We start from the raw sequence: 19,078 nt of genomic DNA on the forward strand, positions 1-19,078 counted from the left end.
TGCATTTCGCTCTGCCTGCAGGCGAACATATGCTGCTCGTCCCTTTAGATTCCGGTGTGTTCAGGAGAGAGGGACTGTTTAATGTTTATTAATCACCTGTCTGTGGAGGAGAGAGAGGGGAAGGAGACACACTCGTCTGAGTGCAAAAACACTTGTGTACAAAGCAGTGAGGAAACAAGTACACATCCAAAGATAGCATAAGTGCACGCCGCTCCTTATTTCTCCTCTACTTCTGTACTCCGCAGTACGACGCAAACAGATCCAACAAACTTTTGAGTGCGTTTTGGTGTGGAAAACAGCTAAATCTACAAAACGATGAGCCTAAATAAATGTTCTCCACAAAAAAAAAGGAGGAAAATAAGAAGACCGTGTAATTAACAAGGGGTCAATGTTTTTATTAGAGCACAGAGGGTTGCATTTGCATTTACAAAAGAGTTGTGACTACAGGAGAATAACAGTAGTTGCTCATTTAGGGCCCACGGGCAGCTTCTCCATGTCGTGGATGCCATCTTTGTCGATCAAACGGACAGTGAAGGAAGGCAGGTTCAGGATGAATCGTTTGTTGAGCTTTTGGAGAACAAGGAAATATACAAAAACAGTCATAAAAGGTCGTAAACATGACAAAAACCACGATTGAAATAGCTCAGGAGGTGGCTTGTATAAACCACTGAACCAAAACAGAAGGATTTGAACACTTTCTGAAGAACATGTGGTTCTTGTTGGCGAGAAAAGGCACAACTACAGTGCTAAAGTGGTTACAGTTTTTTTTTTTTTTTTTTAAGAAAATAATACTTTTATTCAGCACAGATGACAGTAAACACATTTATAACATTACAAAATATCTCTATTTCAAATAAATGCTACTCTTTTGAACTTTGCCAATCTATTGTGAAAATTGTTTCACTAAAATGCATTGATAATTACAAAATGTTTCTTGAGCAACAATCAGCATGTAAGAATGATTTCTGAATGATCATGTGACAGCTGCTGAAAAATCAGCTTTTCTTTCACAGATTTTTTTGTTTCTTTTTTTTTTCTTTATAAAGTAAACTTTATTTCTTAATTTTGAAGAATGTGGGATTTGGAGAAATTTATGCGATATGTTTGAATCTAACTGCAAATGTGAACAATAGTAATAGTGAAACCACCAGTAATTATAAAATTACATGGATGAACGGGCCAGCATATGGAGAGCAACTTACCTCCTCTAAACACTTCTTGAGCAGATCCACAGCCTCCTCACGAGTCAGATCTGGAGGAAGAAGAACGGAAAAACTGAATTAGAACGCAGTAAATAAAATTATAGCAATTATACCCTCTTAAGTGAAAGTGCAGAATCACCTGGTCTGTAATGTCGGTCCAGGATGGAGAGAGTGAGGAAGGCACCATATCCATGTGCTGCGAAGGGGGCTTTGGCAAGCGCTGACAGGTAGTCCATGTAGTACAGTCCTGGACCATCGGCCTCATCATATCCTGCCAAGAGCAGGTTTACATGGTATGGAGTCTAAAAAAAAAAAGAGAGAGAGAAAAAAGCTATTTTAATCACTTAATCCACACATGAAGAGACGTAATTACAGTCAAACATATGGTTTAGTAAGAGGTTATCTTGAAATGATAAAAATCTGACTGTACATTATTCATCTAATCACTGACCAAATAAATAAAGACACTGAATATTAATATTTTTGCCACAAAAAAAAAAAAAAAAAGATAATTCTGACTTGTCACAATTATTTTTTTCCTTTGTAATAGAGATTCTCTCAATTCAGATTTTTTTTCTCTCATAATTCTTACATAATATAAACTATATAAACTCAGAATTGCGAGAAATAAACTTGGAATTCAGAACTTAAATTCAGTAATTCTGTATTTTACCTCTAAATTCTACATTTACATCAAACACTTTTTTTTTTTAATGCCACAGATAAGAAAATGAAAAAGGTAAATGGCTTTTATCTCACAATTCTGACTTTTTTATATCTTGGTATTTTATGAGATATAAACTATAAACAGAAGTCAGAACTGTGAGAAGTTAAAATTACCTTTATTTATTTATTTTTATTCCATGGTGGAAACAGGATTCCTCAATATGGGAGCCATGAAACAAGCAGAGTTTTGTAGAAAATCAACTGCCTGGGAGGAAATACTTGACAGCAACTGACCAATCAGAACCAAATAGAGTCATTAAAAAAAAGTTTACCATAATAAAAGTTTGATGATAAAATGAAAAAGAAATGCTGCAATACCCAAGCATAGACGTAAAAAAATCTGCCTGAAAACACCAACAACCACCAAACTTGAACGCATTAGATGGAGGGAGAGAGAGAGAGAGAGAGAGAGAAGAAGAGAGAGGAGAGCAAAGGGAGGGGTGTGAAACAGCCGTGAAAGGGGAGAGAAGGGGAGGGAGGGGAGTGTGGAGCGGTCTGGGGGGGGTCGCTGGTGTCACCAGCAGTGTGACATCTGCAGGAAGACAGCACCCCTGCTGCCGCGAGCACCTACCCACCTCCTCTCTCCTCTCCTCCCCTCCGTCTCCCGCCCTCACCCCTATGCCCTGGAGCAGTGCCAGCTCTCATTAAAACTTCTTTTAGTCCTGTTCCCTCTATCTTGCTCGTGCTCGCTCTATCTCAAAACTCTGTTCGGCTGAAACTACATTCGCTTTCCCCCACGTTTCCCGGCTGCACGGCTCTCAGATAGGGAGATTTCAATCCACATTCTGCCTCCACTGCAATCGGCCAAACTTGGTGCCATCGGGTGGATTTAAAGGTGAAGCGTGTCATTTTTCCAATGTTAAAATTCACAGTTTAACGTGCAAGTTTAAGACATCTGAAGGACTTACAAAGTGTGTTTGAGAGACCCAACATATAAACTTTACGCTGAAGTAATGCAACTGTACATTTTTTACCTTGAGATATTGGTTTCAAAAAATCATGCTGATGGTTCACTGACATCTAATAAGATGAATGGCGTCCGTTTCTCTTCCCAAAAACATCTGTTCTGTGGGTTTAGTTAATGGGTTCAGGTGGATTGCTTTATAGCAGCAACAAATGCATATACACAGCTATCCATAGTACTAACAATGATCCATTTAGGACAGTAAATTCCTCTGAAAATCCTCTTTTCAAAGAGAGATCTTATTTTTCTAAGCGACTAAATGTAAAAAAAAAATCTTGGTCCACACAAAGAGATGCATTAAGCTGTATACATAAACATTTTGTATTGTATTGGCATTTCGTCCAAATGGAAATTTAATTTTTTAATCTGTCTCATGACACTTAAGTCAGACACTCTTGGATTTCCGTGCGTACAGCACTATAGCCAATCCATATATTTTGTGAAACACTGATGTCATCATCATCAAACACCACAATTTCACGTAACAATGGCAGACTACATGCTTTTGTTCATGCTGCAATGCAAAATCTTCTTATGCGTTGTTGTGTTTGTATACAGCGTGCAAGGTTTATGCGCATGCTCCAAGTCTTCAAGTGTTCGAATTACAGCGCCACATATTGGTCTGACATGTATACTACATCGTTTCACTGGTTTGCATAAGCGCAGATATTTCTTGAGACAAAACTCTTTTTACTTAATTTACAAGCAAAAAAAAGGATTGGAGAGGGAAAGCTCTGGCTTCATGTGGACGTGGCATAAGAAACACTCCACACAGCAACAGCCTAGCAAATAAATGGCAGTGCAATTATTATATATTTTTTTTACAAGCCTTTAACATATATAGAATGTTTTAAATTCCCAAAAAGGGTTCTTTGTAGCATAAAAATTTTCTTCTCACACACAAAAAAAACAACTGGTTATTTTAAGAATTGTTTACTGAAAGGTTCTTTTGGGAAGCCAACAGCCCTGTGCGGAAGCTTTATTTTTTAAGAGTGTAAATGTGAATACATAGTCTCAAGTCCAGTTCCTTTGAGCGTGGATGAGACTATAGCAGATCCACCTAAACTCACCTGAGAGGCTTTAATCTGATCTGGGCCACCCCCCTGCTCTCTGGGGCACGTTTGGGTAAGTAAACACCCCCTAGAGAAAGCTCACCTATGCAACATGCTTCACTCCCAGCAGGGAGGGTTTAGAGGAACAGGGGCTTGTTGAAAGACAAGGTTTGAGTTTGTCTGAAATTCCCTCGAGTGTCATCTACCCCTCCGTATAAACTCAACACCTGTTTCCCACACTCTCCACCAACCTCATGAGCCACGGTTCAAACATTACAGCCTTTCCTCTCACCTGAGTCCCTGTTACAAAAACTGAGGGACACCAAACAAAAGCTTCGCACAGAGACTGATAATTGTACCATATCATTCGTTCACCCTGCCTTTCGCTTTCATGTTCTGTTCCTGCGCTCCCCATCCCTTTGCCCACTGCCCCAGGACATGTTCTCCTCTTTGGCATCTCTGCCCAATCTGCCGTATTAATTGTTCATCTGTAGCGGAACAGGGGAATGCCTCGCAATATGGCACCAGTAATTATTTGTGCCAGTGTGCTGGGAGAGAACAAGCGGCCAATAATGTTTCACGTGTGCCAATGATGGCAAACTGTTGCTGGACTGTTCTACAGAGAGCTTCAGGGGATGTTGGACGCAGCACACGGTTAAAATAAAAAGCACAGCACATAAAACAAGCACATAAAATGTGCGTTTGGCTGTTCTGAACAGTATGTTTGGACTCCATCGGAGCATCTGCCGCCTCTTTCTTTCTACGTAAAGATCCGTCTGAGAAGCCACTCCAGGGGAGCCCCAAAGGCCCAGTTGTTTTTTTAGAAACCTGGTCCTTAAAGCGTGCATGACATCTCTCTAATTTAAACATCCCGAAGGATTTAAGCACAAATGAAATGGGTTAAATAATATGCAAAGTTGTACCCATTATCCTTATTTTAAAGACAAATCTGAGACTTTCCTTTGAATATTGTCACACATCGTGGAGTATGCAAGTATCAATATATGAACAAAACAATATATTAGTCAAATGTTCCTCGCTTTGAGGCACATTCGAGGAAAAATATTGAAACCGACTCATTTATTCCCTAGTTCTGTGGGCAAGTAGCATTTAGGTCAAGATGAACTAAAAGAGTGCAGATATATGAACTTTTAGCACTTCTGCTGCCCCCCAGAGACCACCCCTCCTAACCTTTCCCCCTTTTGACTTGCTCTAATTGTTTTTTGTAATCATTTTCTCCACTCTGCTATTGTGACAGGAGGCAGTTACACTCTTCCTAACAAATTAACACACACACTACCAGACAAAAGATCCAGGATGGCGACAAGCCCATTTTTACACAGATGGGTGCACTCCATGTTGCCCTGAGTTTAACACACGATCATATAAGCAGGAACACATTACATAGAAGGCGCAGGTGTCAACGACCTTTGAGACCTTGATATCACCTCCACACATTCAAAACACACTGGCATCTGTTTTTAAGTACACTTTACACCGGCTGCATTCAGATATACTCTGTGGCACACCGCGCATTGCTGTCGACAAAAGGACTGAAGAGAGAAAGCAAAGCAATTTAAAAGAGAAAAAGTGACTGAAAACGTGTTTTTAACTGATGTATACACTACCATTCAAAAGATTGGGGTTAGTAAGATGTTTTTTTAAACGGAATACAGTAAGGATGCATTAAACTGAATAAGAAAATGTAAAGGCATCACATCAGTTTCCACAAAATTATTAAAAATCACCGTTTTCAGTATTGATAATAAAAAAGAAAAATTTCTGAAGGATCATGTGACACTGAAGACTTAAGCAATGGCTACGGAAAGCACTCAAAGTACTAAAATTACATTTTCAAATATCTTACAACAGAAAAAAGCTATTTAAAATTGTAATTATATTTGTTATGAATTTGCCAACCCCGAAGTTATGAACAGCAGTCACTATACACTACCTATTTCATATAATAAAGTGTTTTATTTTTATGGCATTTCTATGCAAGTCTAGCTACAGTAAAAAGGGGGGAAATTATTTGCTGTTTTTTTTTCTTTCTTTTTTTTTTTTACAAGTAACACTATGTTTGATCTATTCTAGATTGCATTTCAGGTCTACACAATGTGTAATTAATCTTTGAAAAATTAAGGTTTGGAAACAAACTATGCAATATTTATTTTTATACTACGGGGCCGTTGAATGCTTGAATCTGATTGGCTGACGAACGTTTACACAAGCTTTCTCTCTCTCTGTGTCTGTCACTCGCTTTCTAATAACTTCATTAATAACTGCATTGGAATGCTATCAACGGCTCAAGCCTCCATTACCAGTTTTAAAATTACATTTTGGAACTAGCAAAAGAGGAACTGGATGAGATGGGGAGGAAATTATCCTACTCACAATTGTGATTTAAGTACAAAAACCGGACGAATCCTTCACGTTGTGGTCACATCACCACCTCGGGTGTGCATTTTTTTTCTAATAATTCAACGGCCTGTTGGCAATTATTCCTTACATGTAAAAGTGCATTCAGAGATCATAGCACATTCTGATTCTCTACCAACCCGACTCCGCAGATAGTCTGCAAGGTTTTTCCTTGTGAAGTTTGCAGCAGCTGCTGGGCTGAGCTCATATCCTGCAGAAACAGACAGATAGATATACCAGAAAAAATTCATAAAGCAACAGACACAGTTGACATGTAGAGGGCATGTGCAATCTATGATCAATTTTAAACAAAATACAATTCTTATGATAATTTCTCAAGTAAAGTGAAAAATTATTAGACATCTTCTGAACTAAAGATTGAAATTAAATTTATTCCTACTAATCAAATTAATGATGTTTAGAGTTACAAATGACAAAAAAACAAAACCTTGACGCTCTGAACAGGAATGTGATTTTACACTTTCCATTACAATCAATTACCTTAAGGGAAAAAAAAAGAAGAGAAAAATGAGCGCTTACCATTTCTCATTTTGTAAAGCTGAACATTTTTCTGAATGTATTCTGCAAATTGTACTGTGTCACCAGCTTCACCCACACACAGGAGCAGGATCTTTTCGCTGAGCTTGAACATCTTGTCATAATCTGGTAAATATATACAACAAGTCATCTTAGCATTATGTCCAACAGAACCCTAACACATTTTGTTAGTCTGGGGGTAAATGGGAGAAGGGATACCGCTAAATTGACTGGGAATGGGCACATCAATATAGTATAATTTTTCCTCACATTGCATAACAATAATTACTTGTATGGGCTAGATTTATACGTTTATAAAAAAAACAAAAAAAAAAACAAGAGGAATATATTTTTTTTTTTTTGGTGCATCCTTTGTAGCCACAGCCATATTAGGGAGAGGGACACTCTTCTTGAAAGCACTGGACAACATTTTGTCGTGTATGGAATATTTCACCATTTTTACTCCGTTTTCTCAAAAGTAAAGATAGAAAAATGTGACTACATGTATCTGCTAAAAACATCAAATTCTTAATTCTAATATGATGAGACTTGGATGAAGTAAGGTTAAATTTGAACCTAGACCACAAACAGCAACACTAACTTTACTTTATGGAGTTTACTGTGAATTGTAATATTCCTTCTTTGTAACTATGCAGGCGATCTTACTTTCACTTTCAGAAATAAATCGCAAACTCATCCGAGGACGCTCAACTGACACTTGAGGATAATAACTCACGTGTTGCTCCCGTTGAAGGTTAAAGGTGTATTCTAAATTGTGTTAAATAGTCTGATTTGAATATATTAACTTAATATGTAAATCAGTTCAAAGCACAAACTGTGTTAGCACTAGGTAACGTTAGCTAACATACTTCGGTTAAAAATTATTAGCAATTGCCATCTGTTCTGAAATCTTGACAACAAGTAAATTAAGAAATTAAGACAGATATGTACAAACACTAAAATATGGCTAATTTTTGTGGTCTACAATACTTTTATAGATTAAAATTTATTGAAATTAATGTAATTGTTATCTGACCGGTTAGCATGCAGCTAGCATGCTACTACACGTCAAACTCACCGTGTTTCATCTGGATTATACTGCTGGCTGCTACATTATCTGCCGCAACCAGCACAAAGTCTGGCCCCTGAATCCCGATCAAGTATTCCATGTTGCAGACCGAGTCTAGAGGCAAAAAAACACGCTCTGATCAGTGAGTAGACTTATAGTGCAGCTCAATCAGATATTACACAGCAAAACCTAAGTGGAGCTCAACGGCGGCGCACACTTCAGACGTCATCAGAGAGCGCGAGTGCTCGCTGTCACGTGACGATCTGTTTATGGACATGCTAAACTGGTGTAAACCCCTAAAAAGGGACAATCTGGTGGGCAGACAGAAAAACTCTTGGTGAATATTACAAGAGTGCACAATGTTATGGTCATTAAAATATAAAGAAATACAAAGGAGTTTTTGGTATTTTTCAGTGAAAAGTGAAGGTAATTAATAAAATCTTAAACAGGCTAGTTATAGACTATATTAGATTAGATTAGATAAAATTTGATTAGATTCAACTTTATAGTCATTATGCAGAGTAAAAATACAGAGCTAATGAAATGCAGTTAGCATAGTATTTTATATACATATAAGCGCAGAGTAAGTGAAGCTGCGATTTACAGAATGTACAGTTCTCTAGAATTATATACTCTATATCTCTAGATAGAGATAGATCGATAACCCAATATGTTTTGCAGTGCAAAAGTAAAAAATGTATAGTGTTATGCCTATTCCATTCCCATAGAATGGCTTCTGTGAATATGAATGATTGATCATGTTGTCTAGACAGAAGGGGTTTCAGATCTTGTATACCCTCAGCTGCAGTAGGAACCTCTATAGCCTCCAACCACTACAAAGACTCTCATTCATGTTCATTAGTTTTGCCTCTTTGTGTCCCTTTCCTATACTGTGGTGCAATTAATACACTAGTATTTAGAAATATAGTGAGAAAAATAATATCTTATTTTGTGTTGAGAGCTTTTAAACTTTAATAGTTTTGTTTATATACTGTAAAGATAGCTTTACTGCAGTTTTAGATTGTTTTTTAGATGGAAAATTGTGTATCCATGTGATGAAAGTATTCCTCTCTCCCCATCTCTCTCTTTTGGTAGTTGTCACTGGTTCAGCTTGACTGCTTCGTTAGGACTCATCATTTGCATTCAGATTAATTATCTAATTACCGACAAATGTCCGGCGGCCACCCCGCACTCCGGCTCGTCAGCTCTGCGCCTGTAATTATTTTAATCATTTACTTTCATCTGGAGTGTTCCTGCCATACTTCTGTGTTTAGAGGCCATTCTTAATTACCCTGCCAAGACACTGTTCCCCTCTTTTCATGTGAGGAAAAGGGGCAGAGAGAGAGAGCGAGCCTGATGGGGACAAAATCCAGGAATCTTGACAGAATCATAAAAGCTCTGAGCTCTGCTGGTTGTTCACTCTGTTTTCTCCCCCTTCAACTTCTCTCTCTCCGTTTCTCTGTCTCTGACTCCCCCAACCCTCCGCCAACCCACATCCTTCTCCAATTCGAACTATTCCTCCCTCTCTCGCTCTTTCTCTCTTTCTCCCCACCCTCCCTCACTTCCTCCAGTTCCCCCTTTATCGCAAGCACACACAGGAATCGCCTCCGGGGCCCAGTGCTCTGACTACTAATACACTCACACACACTGTGACATACATCATGCGCCACGTTCCCTGCATATTATCTGGTAAATCTATACACCTCTCTCTCCGCAGCTTCTCTTTATTTAGGCACCACCAGACAGTCTGGTTCTCGAGTGCATGTGGTTTGTGTCTGGTAGTTGTTGGCTCAATTCCTGGCATCGCTCCTCTCGCTGTTGTGCCCTCTCAGCAATTGTGAGACACGCGCTGCACACTGGTGCAAATATATAAGCTATAATTGAGGCCCCTGGCTGTTTAAGGATTATTCCAACTTTGGAATATCTGAAGTCTGGATGGTGGTGTTTCAGTTTCATTCAGTTCGAACTCATTAACTGAAATTTTTGTTTTCTGTCATCCGAACATAAAACAGTACTTGAGCTCTGTAATATATGAGTTCAGAGTGGTATTCGGGAGGGGAAAAAAGCACAGTTTCTGCTCCGTCCTGATAAAATGATGGGTGGTATTGTCCTATTTTGAGATAAATTCTTCAGCCAGAGACTCTGCAGAGAAAGAACAGTGCTGAGCATTAAGAGACACGTTGGCTCCGGAGGGATTCGTCTGAGTTTGGAGATTATGGACTCATAGCCCTAGGGTAGTTTGTTAAGAGTAGGGTATGTTTTGAACTCAGATTAAGAATATAGGTGGTGCATGGAGAGGGCAGAGTAAATTAATAGTATGAGGGCCCTGCAGCGGATGAGAAATATGGATGTTGCAGTTTTCAATGTAATAAATAGTTAAAAACGCTGAGAGTGTGTGTGTGTTTGGTGGACTTGCGATCCATTGTGCGATCACACAATGGATTGCAAGATGTTTATTCTGTAGACCAGACAAGTATCTACTTTTATTTTACTAGAACTTATTATTAGTTATTAATTAAATCTGTAATTTTGATATGCATTATTCACCTCTTGACTAGAATTCTTTATATTTTTCAAAATTACTAAATAAATATTACTATCTATTCAAGACAGTAGCATCTTTTTGTTAGACACTGGTGTGTATTCCACTCCTTACAAGTAACCATCGTACTACAAGATTTTTATTTTATTATTTTATTTTTAATTTTGACAAAGCAAGTAAAAAACAAGAGTAAGGTATAGGCTACCAAACTGAAAAACACACTACCCTATAGTTACAAGTAACTGGGATGAGCTACAATGAAACTGGAATAGGCACCTCTAACAATTACAATACATTGTTGAAAGTGAACAGCGCATAATTCCATAAAATTCAATGGATTAAAATTCAATTTGAAGCATTATTTTCCATGAAACTGCACTGAAACTATCAGATGAAAACAAAATTTAAATTAAGCTGAAGGTGTTTCACAGCTGAAATTGAATTTGTTTCATTATTGATGAATTCTGTAGCAATAACACCGTTTATTGTGAAGCTGCTTTGACACAAACTCAATTGTATAATGCCTGTTATCTACTTGACTTGGCAAACATTTACAATAATAGTTAGTTACTACTCAATATTGGAATAGTGACTGCAAAGGCATCATTAGGCTATAGCATAATGAAGTGCAACTGATAACACTTTAAAGGAAAATGTATAGGTACTTGCCACATCCAGTGTGTTGCTGTAATATAATCATGCCTTTTCACTTTAACAAGCCAAAACTTTGACTGTGAATAAAGGTTGCATCAGGGAAATATGGTCAGCCGTGATGTCAGTGTGTTCAACATTGCAATTTCCACATTTGCATTCTTGAACAAACGCAACGCCGGTGTCACCGGCACCGCTTTTTCGGTTTAATCAGCAATTTCACGGTGCTGAGAGCGGACCGGGTTGAATTCATTGTCCCGGCCTGTCGTCATTTAGCAATGCTTTGCTTTTGTTAAGTGGTAGAGGGCGTCCACAGGACCTAGGCACGAGAGGGACCACTTCATCTGAAGGGGTGAAAAAGAGCAAGCTAAATGGAAGTGACAGCCTCTGAAAAAATTCCTACCGGCAGCTGGGAGGATTTGACATGGCGAGCTCCCCCACCACCGTCGGCCCTGTGACCCCCGTGCCTGGCACACGCACCTGCCGCTCTGAGGCGCGCTTTCACCGGCAGAGAGATTATAGCGGGGCGTGGTGTGGTCGACCCGTCGTCAATAAAATCCTGTGAAAACCCCCTTATGCGTGAAAGAGCCTCTATTCAAGAGCCTTTGTTCAACACATTTTTATGGGACAACATTGGCCATTATGAGGTTTCGAGATTTACATGGGACTCCATAGAGGGGTATAATCCTTTCAAGCAGCAAACGAATAAAAGTTTAAACCCGCTGTTTTCATATTTATTAGCTGGTTAAAGCAGACGAGGCAGCTGATCCCACTTAAACCAACAGGCTTCAATATGTCTAGGCTCTTGCAGAAGATTAAACAAAACCAAAATTTAATCAGGACAAGTTATATTCACCAAATCAATCAATCAATCAGTCAATCTATCTATCTATCTATCTATCTATCTATCTATCTATCTATCTATCTATCTATCTATCTATCTATCTATCTATCTATCTATCTATCTATCTATCTATCTATGATGCATGGACCCCAAGGCTGTCCACATCCCCCTGACTCTCAGCCACCCCTTCTCTGTCCAAGCTGATTGTTTCCACGCCAGTGGAGTTCTAGGGGCTACTTCATTGTCATACAGCATCATGAAGAGGGAAAGATGAGGGGAGAGGTAAGAAAGACAGAGAAAGAGACTTTAAAATCTTTTGAGGGCACACATGAGAAGGGACCCAGTTCCCAAAAGTGATGCCTATTCACTTGAAAGTGACTGATATTGCCCCCTCGTGTTGAGGAATGTTTAACGCAAGCCAGTTCCTTTCGCTTTACATAGGCATTTTAAGCACTAACACCTTGAATAGTTGCGAATTTTACTTTGGAAATAATTTTATTCTGGAATAATGCCACATACACCTTTGCAAAAATACAATACAGGATTTAAAATAGTTCACGTTTCGACAAAATGGGCTATTAAGCCTATAAAAGTATTTTCTGAGACATAATTACACAAATAGAAAAATATAATTATATTAGGCCTATTATAAAGCCAAGGATTCGGAATATAAACCGTGCCAATAGCTATAGTCCAGAGATAGCTTATATAGCCTATTAACGGATGGATAATAAATAAATAAATAAATTTGGTTAGTTCTACATTTTATTATTATTATTATTATTATTATTATTGTTATTATTATTATTATTATTATTATCATGGCTAGCTGTCTATAAACATATTAAAATTGTATCCTATTTAGGCTTTATATGTTGAAAATATTTGAATTTAGCTAATGGTAGCTAGAACTTGAGAGATCCGGTGATTCATATTTAAGTAGCCTACAGTTTCGCGTTTGCTGTCACAGCGGTGATACTTTTTTAAGTTCAACATATAGCCTGTCTTTATTTTGGGCGCTAAAATCAGCGGCTCCGCATCATGAGAAACACGGCGTTTCATCCTGCAGCACACCCGCATCACACCCGTATCCTCGGGTGCAGAGACGTGCACCGTCGCCGTTATTCGCGCCCAGCAGGGACCTTCTCACTCAGCAGTCTGTCCCACTGCCTACATTATACAGTGTGGCTTTTAACTTATTTTTTATTTTATTTTTTAATGCTTTCTGTGTGAAGACACACCTAGTCACATAAAAAAAAAGAAAAAGAAAAAAAGCCTGAACTATCATGATCACATCCCACCACTTCTTTTCCTCCCAGAGTCATCCCAGGGGCCTTAAAAGCAGGATAAAAGGAATAGGCCTAACACTGAATAACAAGGGACAGTTTCTAATATATTAGTTAAGGGTTTTCCTAAAACGGATGATTAGTCAAAGTCGATCCCCAAAAAAGGGAAAGCATCACTCAAAAATGAAAATTCTGTCATGATTTACTCAACCCAAGATGTATGCTGTATATTTTCCCTGCTGTGGAAAATAGAATCTATATTTTGAGAATTTGAGACTTAAAATATATCGGGGGAAATGGAAGTCAATAAGCATTACCCACATTATTCAAAATATCTTCTTTTGTGTTCTGCAGAAGAAAGAAAATTACTGGAATAGTTTAAGGCTAGGCTAAGAAAATGACAGAATTTTCATTTTTGGGAGAATATTGCTTAGGCTATGTATTCCTTATAAGGAAACAACGAAAGTCAAAATAAGAATGAATGGATCTTAAATTAGCTACTTATTACAGAAACTTATTAAGTTTTAACATAGTGTTCAAGAAATCACTCTAATTTAGATAGGGCCTAAAAGTATGGACTGTAACTCACAGATGAACTTTTACCTGAAAAAGTTACTATGGCTACAGTAATTCAAGCAAGAGTTTTATGTTAGCCTTTCCCTGAGAGTTCATCGATATATATCATTATTAACCTTACAGAAAGCACAAAAACTTTAAGTGCTGTGTAAGTGTTTAAAACGTTTTCAGAAAAGTTGACTGTTAGCAAACTTTGAGAGAAGCGCCAAAAAAACTGAGTTGCGCACGTAACCCTCGAAAGATTTCAGAAAGAAAACACTATTCTAAAATTATAAATTATTTCCCTTTTTTCGCAAATGTGCTGCCTATACGTAAATGAGCTGTCGTTGTTCGTTAAATGAGAAATGTTATCCCTTGTAAAACGCGCGCTTTCTTTAGCATTTTGTATCTGGTTAATTCTCGCAACACTTGTGCTCCGAGACAAAAACGCTTTCAAAGACGTGTTAGTAATTCTCTTAGCTCGCACTTTTGGTAGTGTGACATTGAGCCAAAGACGACAAACCAAATCATTAAACATGTTAATTCTTCAATACAGTCGCAAAAGAGTGTGATAAGCGCACACGGTTAGTAGTAAAAATTCTCTGGGATTATCCCTCATTTCGCCCCGGGCTTTTGGCTGCCGAGTCTGCCTGGACCTGCGGGCTGCTCACCGGCCGGATTGGACCAGGTGCCCCGAGGCGCACTCGGTCCAATCTCCCTCAGGGACAAAGAACCAGTGCAACTCTTACCCTGCAGCTCTGCTTTGACTCTGGATTATAGGGAAAACACTGGTATCTCCGTAAACACTCGAGACACATGCATACACAGAGAAAGGCCAGACGCTCTCAGCCCGGGGCAACAAGATACATAGAGCCCGTACTATTTAGATTAATGTAGGCCACTTTGATTTATAACTCTCACCCAGCACCTTTTCTGTGTGATAAGGAGAAACAATTGAACACTATGTGGTTCTTAAAAGAAAGCACTGTCATTAAAGGTCAAGAGAGGGTCTTGAATATATAATGTTGAAGCAATATCAAGCCTTAGAACATAAGAACTGCCAAATATTGTTATATAATGTGTCAGTACTAAATTTGTCTGAATTGTTTTTACACACTGGCTGGAAATGTGATCAAGTGAGCATGTGCTGTTTTTACCCTAAAGAATAATTCAACCTGATCTGACTTCAAAAAATATTTATAACTGGTGTAAAAAAAAACTGATCTACTCAACACAATAATATATTTAATTTAAATGTAAAATAATGTAGATGTTACTGTAAGAACTGCATTTTTAGGTCAACAGAATATTTTTTGCAATGTACTACTCTTCAAAAAAAGGACACATTGTGCATTTATTGTGAAATATAATGTATTTTATACCAAACAAAAACATTTATATGACATTTTTAAAAACATATCAGGTTGGAGGAGTTCAGAGACATCAGTAACCACATGGGCACAGTGCAAGGTGATGTTGTGGAGAACTTTAAACCCCATTTATAATAGTGATAAAAAGTTTAGCATTATGGAACATTATAGGGCGAAATGGTTCAGAGACCCAGAAGGTAATTTGATTCAAAAGAACAAGATGAACAAAGATTACTTTTCACATGTTAATAGTCATCAGCTGGTCTCATGACATTTCTTAGATTGTCTGTTATCGGGCAGTGGTGGCAGCGCCCATGCGCAGAAGTTCTTTCCTATGCGTAAGAATGATGTCGAAACTGGACTGGAGCCGGTTCTGCTGCTCCTGGACACGGTTTTGTAAGGTGCGAACCCACCGAATAAGGGCCAGGCGACGATACATAGTCAGTTGGACTTGATGCTTCTCCATCTCCTGTGCCTTAAACCTCTCTCGGTCCTGTAGCGTCCAAACAGCCTCCATAAGTTCCGGCAGCTCAGAACAGGGGTCGGTGTCGGAGTCCGAAGAGCTGACTTCAACTGTATCCGCACCCTCCAGGCTCTCTCGACGTCGCTCTGCCGTTTTATCCACGTGGTTTTGGTTTTTCAGGGTGTCCACAGTTGCATTCCCATTGTCTGCCATTGGACGTTCTCTGCAGATTTGATCCCAGATGGAATTGTGGGCCCCTGCACTCCCGATGTCTACACTCTCTGTGCTGAGTAGGGAAGAGCTTTCGGACCTGTAACTGAATTCAAACTCTTCATCACTGTCAGCCCAGTCTATCACATCATCCTCCTCTTCTTCGTCATCATCCAGAAGGTCCTCCACTTTCTCACTCTCTCCCAATGCCTTCTCCTTTTCATCATCTGTCACTCTCCTCATCTCTTCATCAACCTTGCCTTCTTCTGCACCATCTGGAGGCACTCTACCTCCCATATCGTCACCGCTTTCAATCTCTGGAAGAGGCTCCAAAGGGCTCCAGCATGGCAGACGAGACAAGGGGGAGAGGGGTCCAGGTCCAGGTCCATAGTGGCTGGCAGAAAGGGGCAGATCACGGCCCAAAGCCCTTGGACGCACCCGGTTGCGATTTTCATCTCCTGTCATGGGGTCATCATCCTGCCCCAATAAGTTAAAGTTACCATCTTTCTCGCATCTCTTCTGACTGTTGGTATGGTTGCGCAGAGTTGACTGTGGTCCAACTACAGCTTGACTTCCAAGGACAGGGTTCATAACCCGATCTTGCTGAAGCATTTTCAGTTTTGTTTGAGATACACTCGCTCTTTGAAAAGGGGAGATAAGAAAAAAAGTTAGTGGTTTGACAGAAGAGTCTTTATAGGATGCAAAAGCCAAGTAATACATTATATTTTGCCTGTGAATATACTTTCAGACAAAACAGAAAAGTGCTGAAAGGCCACTAACACACTGTAAATAATCTCTGTGGCTAAAATCCCTCGCTAATAATGGATAAAATAATACATCAAATATTCATTGGTGCAATTCCACGGCATGTTCTCCATTTCGGTGACATGAAATATTCAGATGTCCTCCTCTCACAGATATAGTCCACGTAATAACTTCGGGGCCCTGTCAATCATTCAGCGTGACAGCGCTGTGGTGCTGAAGAACCAGCGATTCAGGGGTGCACGCCTGAGGCCCAAATAATACAATGATTGAGGACATAAAATCAAGTTAAATTCAAGTAGTCCAGGGCCGCGTTAAATAAATTTATACGATGCACGAAGGAAATCAATAAAAATTAAACCACCAATCGAACGCATTTTTTGGAGCTCGATGCTCGACTGGCCGCCTAACGAGCACAGACGTTATCAAAATAAATGTTAGCGCGGATTTAGATAATTAGCAAGAGTCAATCGCAAGAACCAAGAAAAAAAAATATATCTATATAGAATCCAGATAAACAGGTTGGATTACGTAAGAGCGAGCGGCGTTACGCTAGTCTCACCCCATCTCTCCGCTTCGCTCGCTCGTCCGGGAACGCGGAACGCCTAAACCTCCTCCAATTTTATTTAGCCGTTACATAAATGGCTGATTGACAATAACATCTGAGAATCAATTATTAGAGGGCATTGTCTTACGGTTTGTTGTCTGTTTTTTCGTCCGCGAATAAGATCCAGTGTCCTCCCTGTTTTCCCTCCTCCTCCTCCGACAGAGCCTCTCTAGCGAGGTTTACCTCCCTCCCATCCGCTCTCTTTTCCCGTGTACTGCAACGGACCACTGGGCTATGACTCACTTCCTAAACTGGGAAGGGACCACATAAGACGGAAACCGGTGAAATTAGTGGAAAATAGTGTGGGAAAACTAATTCAAGTCTTGAACATATGAGGGGGCTCTAAATTAAGGATTGAACCCTCTAAAAAGAGGTCAACACACATAAAAGTCATAGGTTTTAAAATATATTTACTTCTCATTGTTATAAATTCTGGCCATACATAAAATATACGTACCATTTAATTATTAGATTATTAAATGCATTACAGAAACCCGTTTTACCATTAGCTAGCTGTACGAAAGGCTCTAGACTATAATTTGATTTACACTAGATTGCAGAAATTATTTTTTTTTTTGCAACAAAAACCTTAAAACTCAAGTCATACAAAGTGTAAAATACACTCAATGTAATAAAAAATAAAAATAATTAAGGACTACTATTTTACAACCAGGTTTATACCTTTTAATGGGCCTGCAGTTTTGTTGTTGAAGGTCTGTGATGGCTTATCATAAGGCACTGTGTGACTGTGTTTTGGTGCTTTCACATCAGACAGACTCAGTAAGTACATTCCCTCCTTACCCCATGACAAGCAATTGCTGGCGACAGAAAAGAACTCTTCTCTCCCCCCTCCCGCCCCCCTCACTCTGTCCAACAACATCCCCATTCAAGTGTGCACCTTCAGGCTGTCTCTACTCTCTCCCCCTTCAATCTCTCAATAAGAGCCTTAACACATGAAAAATACATCAAATAAAAAGTTTGCCTGCGGCTTCGTCACATGGAAAATCATCTACATCAAGCAAACAATCTGGGGAAGGAACGGGAATGAAGATGAGAGCAAGAGACAAGAGATGCTTGAAGTTGCCTCGTAAAATGAGCTTTAACACTTGCTGCATGAGTTCAAAAACATATAACCTGTAAAACACTATGGGTTAGACAAGTTTATGCCACTAAATAATAATGAAAAAGCTGGATTGTGTCCCACACATACATGATAACTTGCAGTAAAAACGTGCTGTTGCCAGAAAACCGAAGCACTTGTTTGGATGCGAGCAGCCTGCAGTTATGACCCATTTCCCTCAGTTCAGTTGCACGTCTCCCATCCCGGCGGTTTGAGCAGTGACAGAGCCCAGAGGAACTCACCCCTGGCACTGCTGTCAAAAGCCACCACTCAGATCCAGTATGGCAGCTACTGCACATTCAACCAGTTGCCCAGAAGCTCTCCATATATTAATACACACACACATACTACATGCCTTTGCAGGCAACATGGAATTAGTTTTCTTTTTGACAAGGTCAATTATCTTCAAAAGAGCATGTCTTTTTGGGACCATTGGTTAAAACGAAATGAGTGATGCGGAGGCTCAACATGTTGCTGCAACCAAACTCGCTTAAAAATCGCATGTTACAAATGAACTCAAAATTATCCAGCGGCTTCAGAGAATGATCTCGGTATTCTCAGCCTGGAGCAAGGTTGATCTTAATTACATAAAAGAAATTCCAACTCCAGAAAGGAGCTGGATTAATCCCTTACAAAAACACAGTAAACCGAAGCATACCCAGACAAATTTCTTGGTATCTGTTTGAGCAAGTTAAAAAGA

The 19,078-nt window shown here is 39.3% G+C and overlaps 2 protein-coding genes across 3 annotated transcripts; both read right to left on the reverse strand.

Annotated features, from left to right (window-relative positions):
- Positions 1-374: 374 nt before the first annotated feature.
- Positions 375-8,206, reverse strand: LOC127979669 (proteasome subunit beta type-2-like). Its single transcript, XM_052585262.1, has 6 exons — positions 7,978-8,206; positions 6,903-7,025; positions 6,503-6,573; positions 1,342-1,504; positions 1,203-1,252; positions 375-567 (listed from the first exon to the last, which is right to left on the reverse strand). The coding sequence occupies exons 1-6, from the start codon at positions 8,066-8,068 to the stop codon at positions 466-468; spliced, it is 600 nt and encodes a 199-aa protein (XP_052441222.1). The 5' UTR covers positions 8,069-8,206; the 3' UTR covers positions 375-465.
- A 6,975-nt stretch (positions 8,207-15,181) lies between these two features.
- Positions 15,182-17,505, reverse strand: LOC127978515 (UPF0500 protein C1orf216). Of its 2 annotated transcripts, none has more exons than XM_052583212.1 (2): positions 17,347-17,505; positions 15,182-16,529 (listed from the first exon to the last, which is right to left on the reverse strand). In XM_052583212.1, exon 2 carries the CDS (start codon positions 16,499-16,501, stop codon positions 15,506-15,508), a length of 996 nt encoding a protein of 331 aa, XP_052439172.1. In that variant the 5' UTR covers positions 16,502-16,529; positions 17,347-17,505; the 3' UTR covers positions 15,182-15,505. The 2 variants fall into 2 exon arrangements, with proteins under 2 accessions (XP_052439172.1, XP_052439171.1); XM_052583211.1 differs by having other exon boundaries at positions 17,214-17,363.
- Positions 17,506-19,078: the final 1,573 nt, after the last annotated feature.

Source organism: Carassius gibelio, chromosome B19, assembly GCF_023724105.1.
Source record: "Carassius gibelio isolate Cgi1373 ecotype wild population from Czech Republic chromosome B19, carGib1.2-hapl.c, whole genome shotgun sequence".
In the NCBI taxonomy this organism is placed as follows: Eukaryota; Metazoa; Chordata; class Actinopteri; order Cypriniformes; family Cyprinidae; genus Carassius; species Carassius gibelio.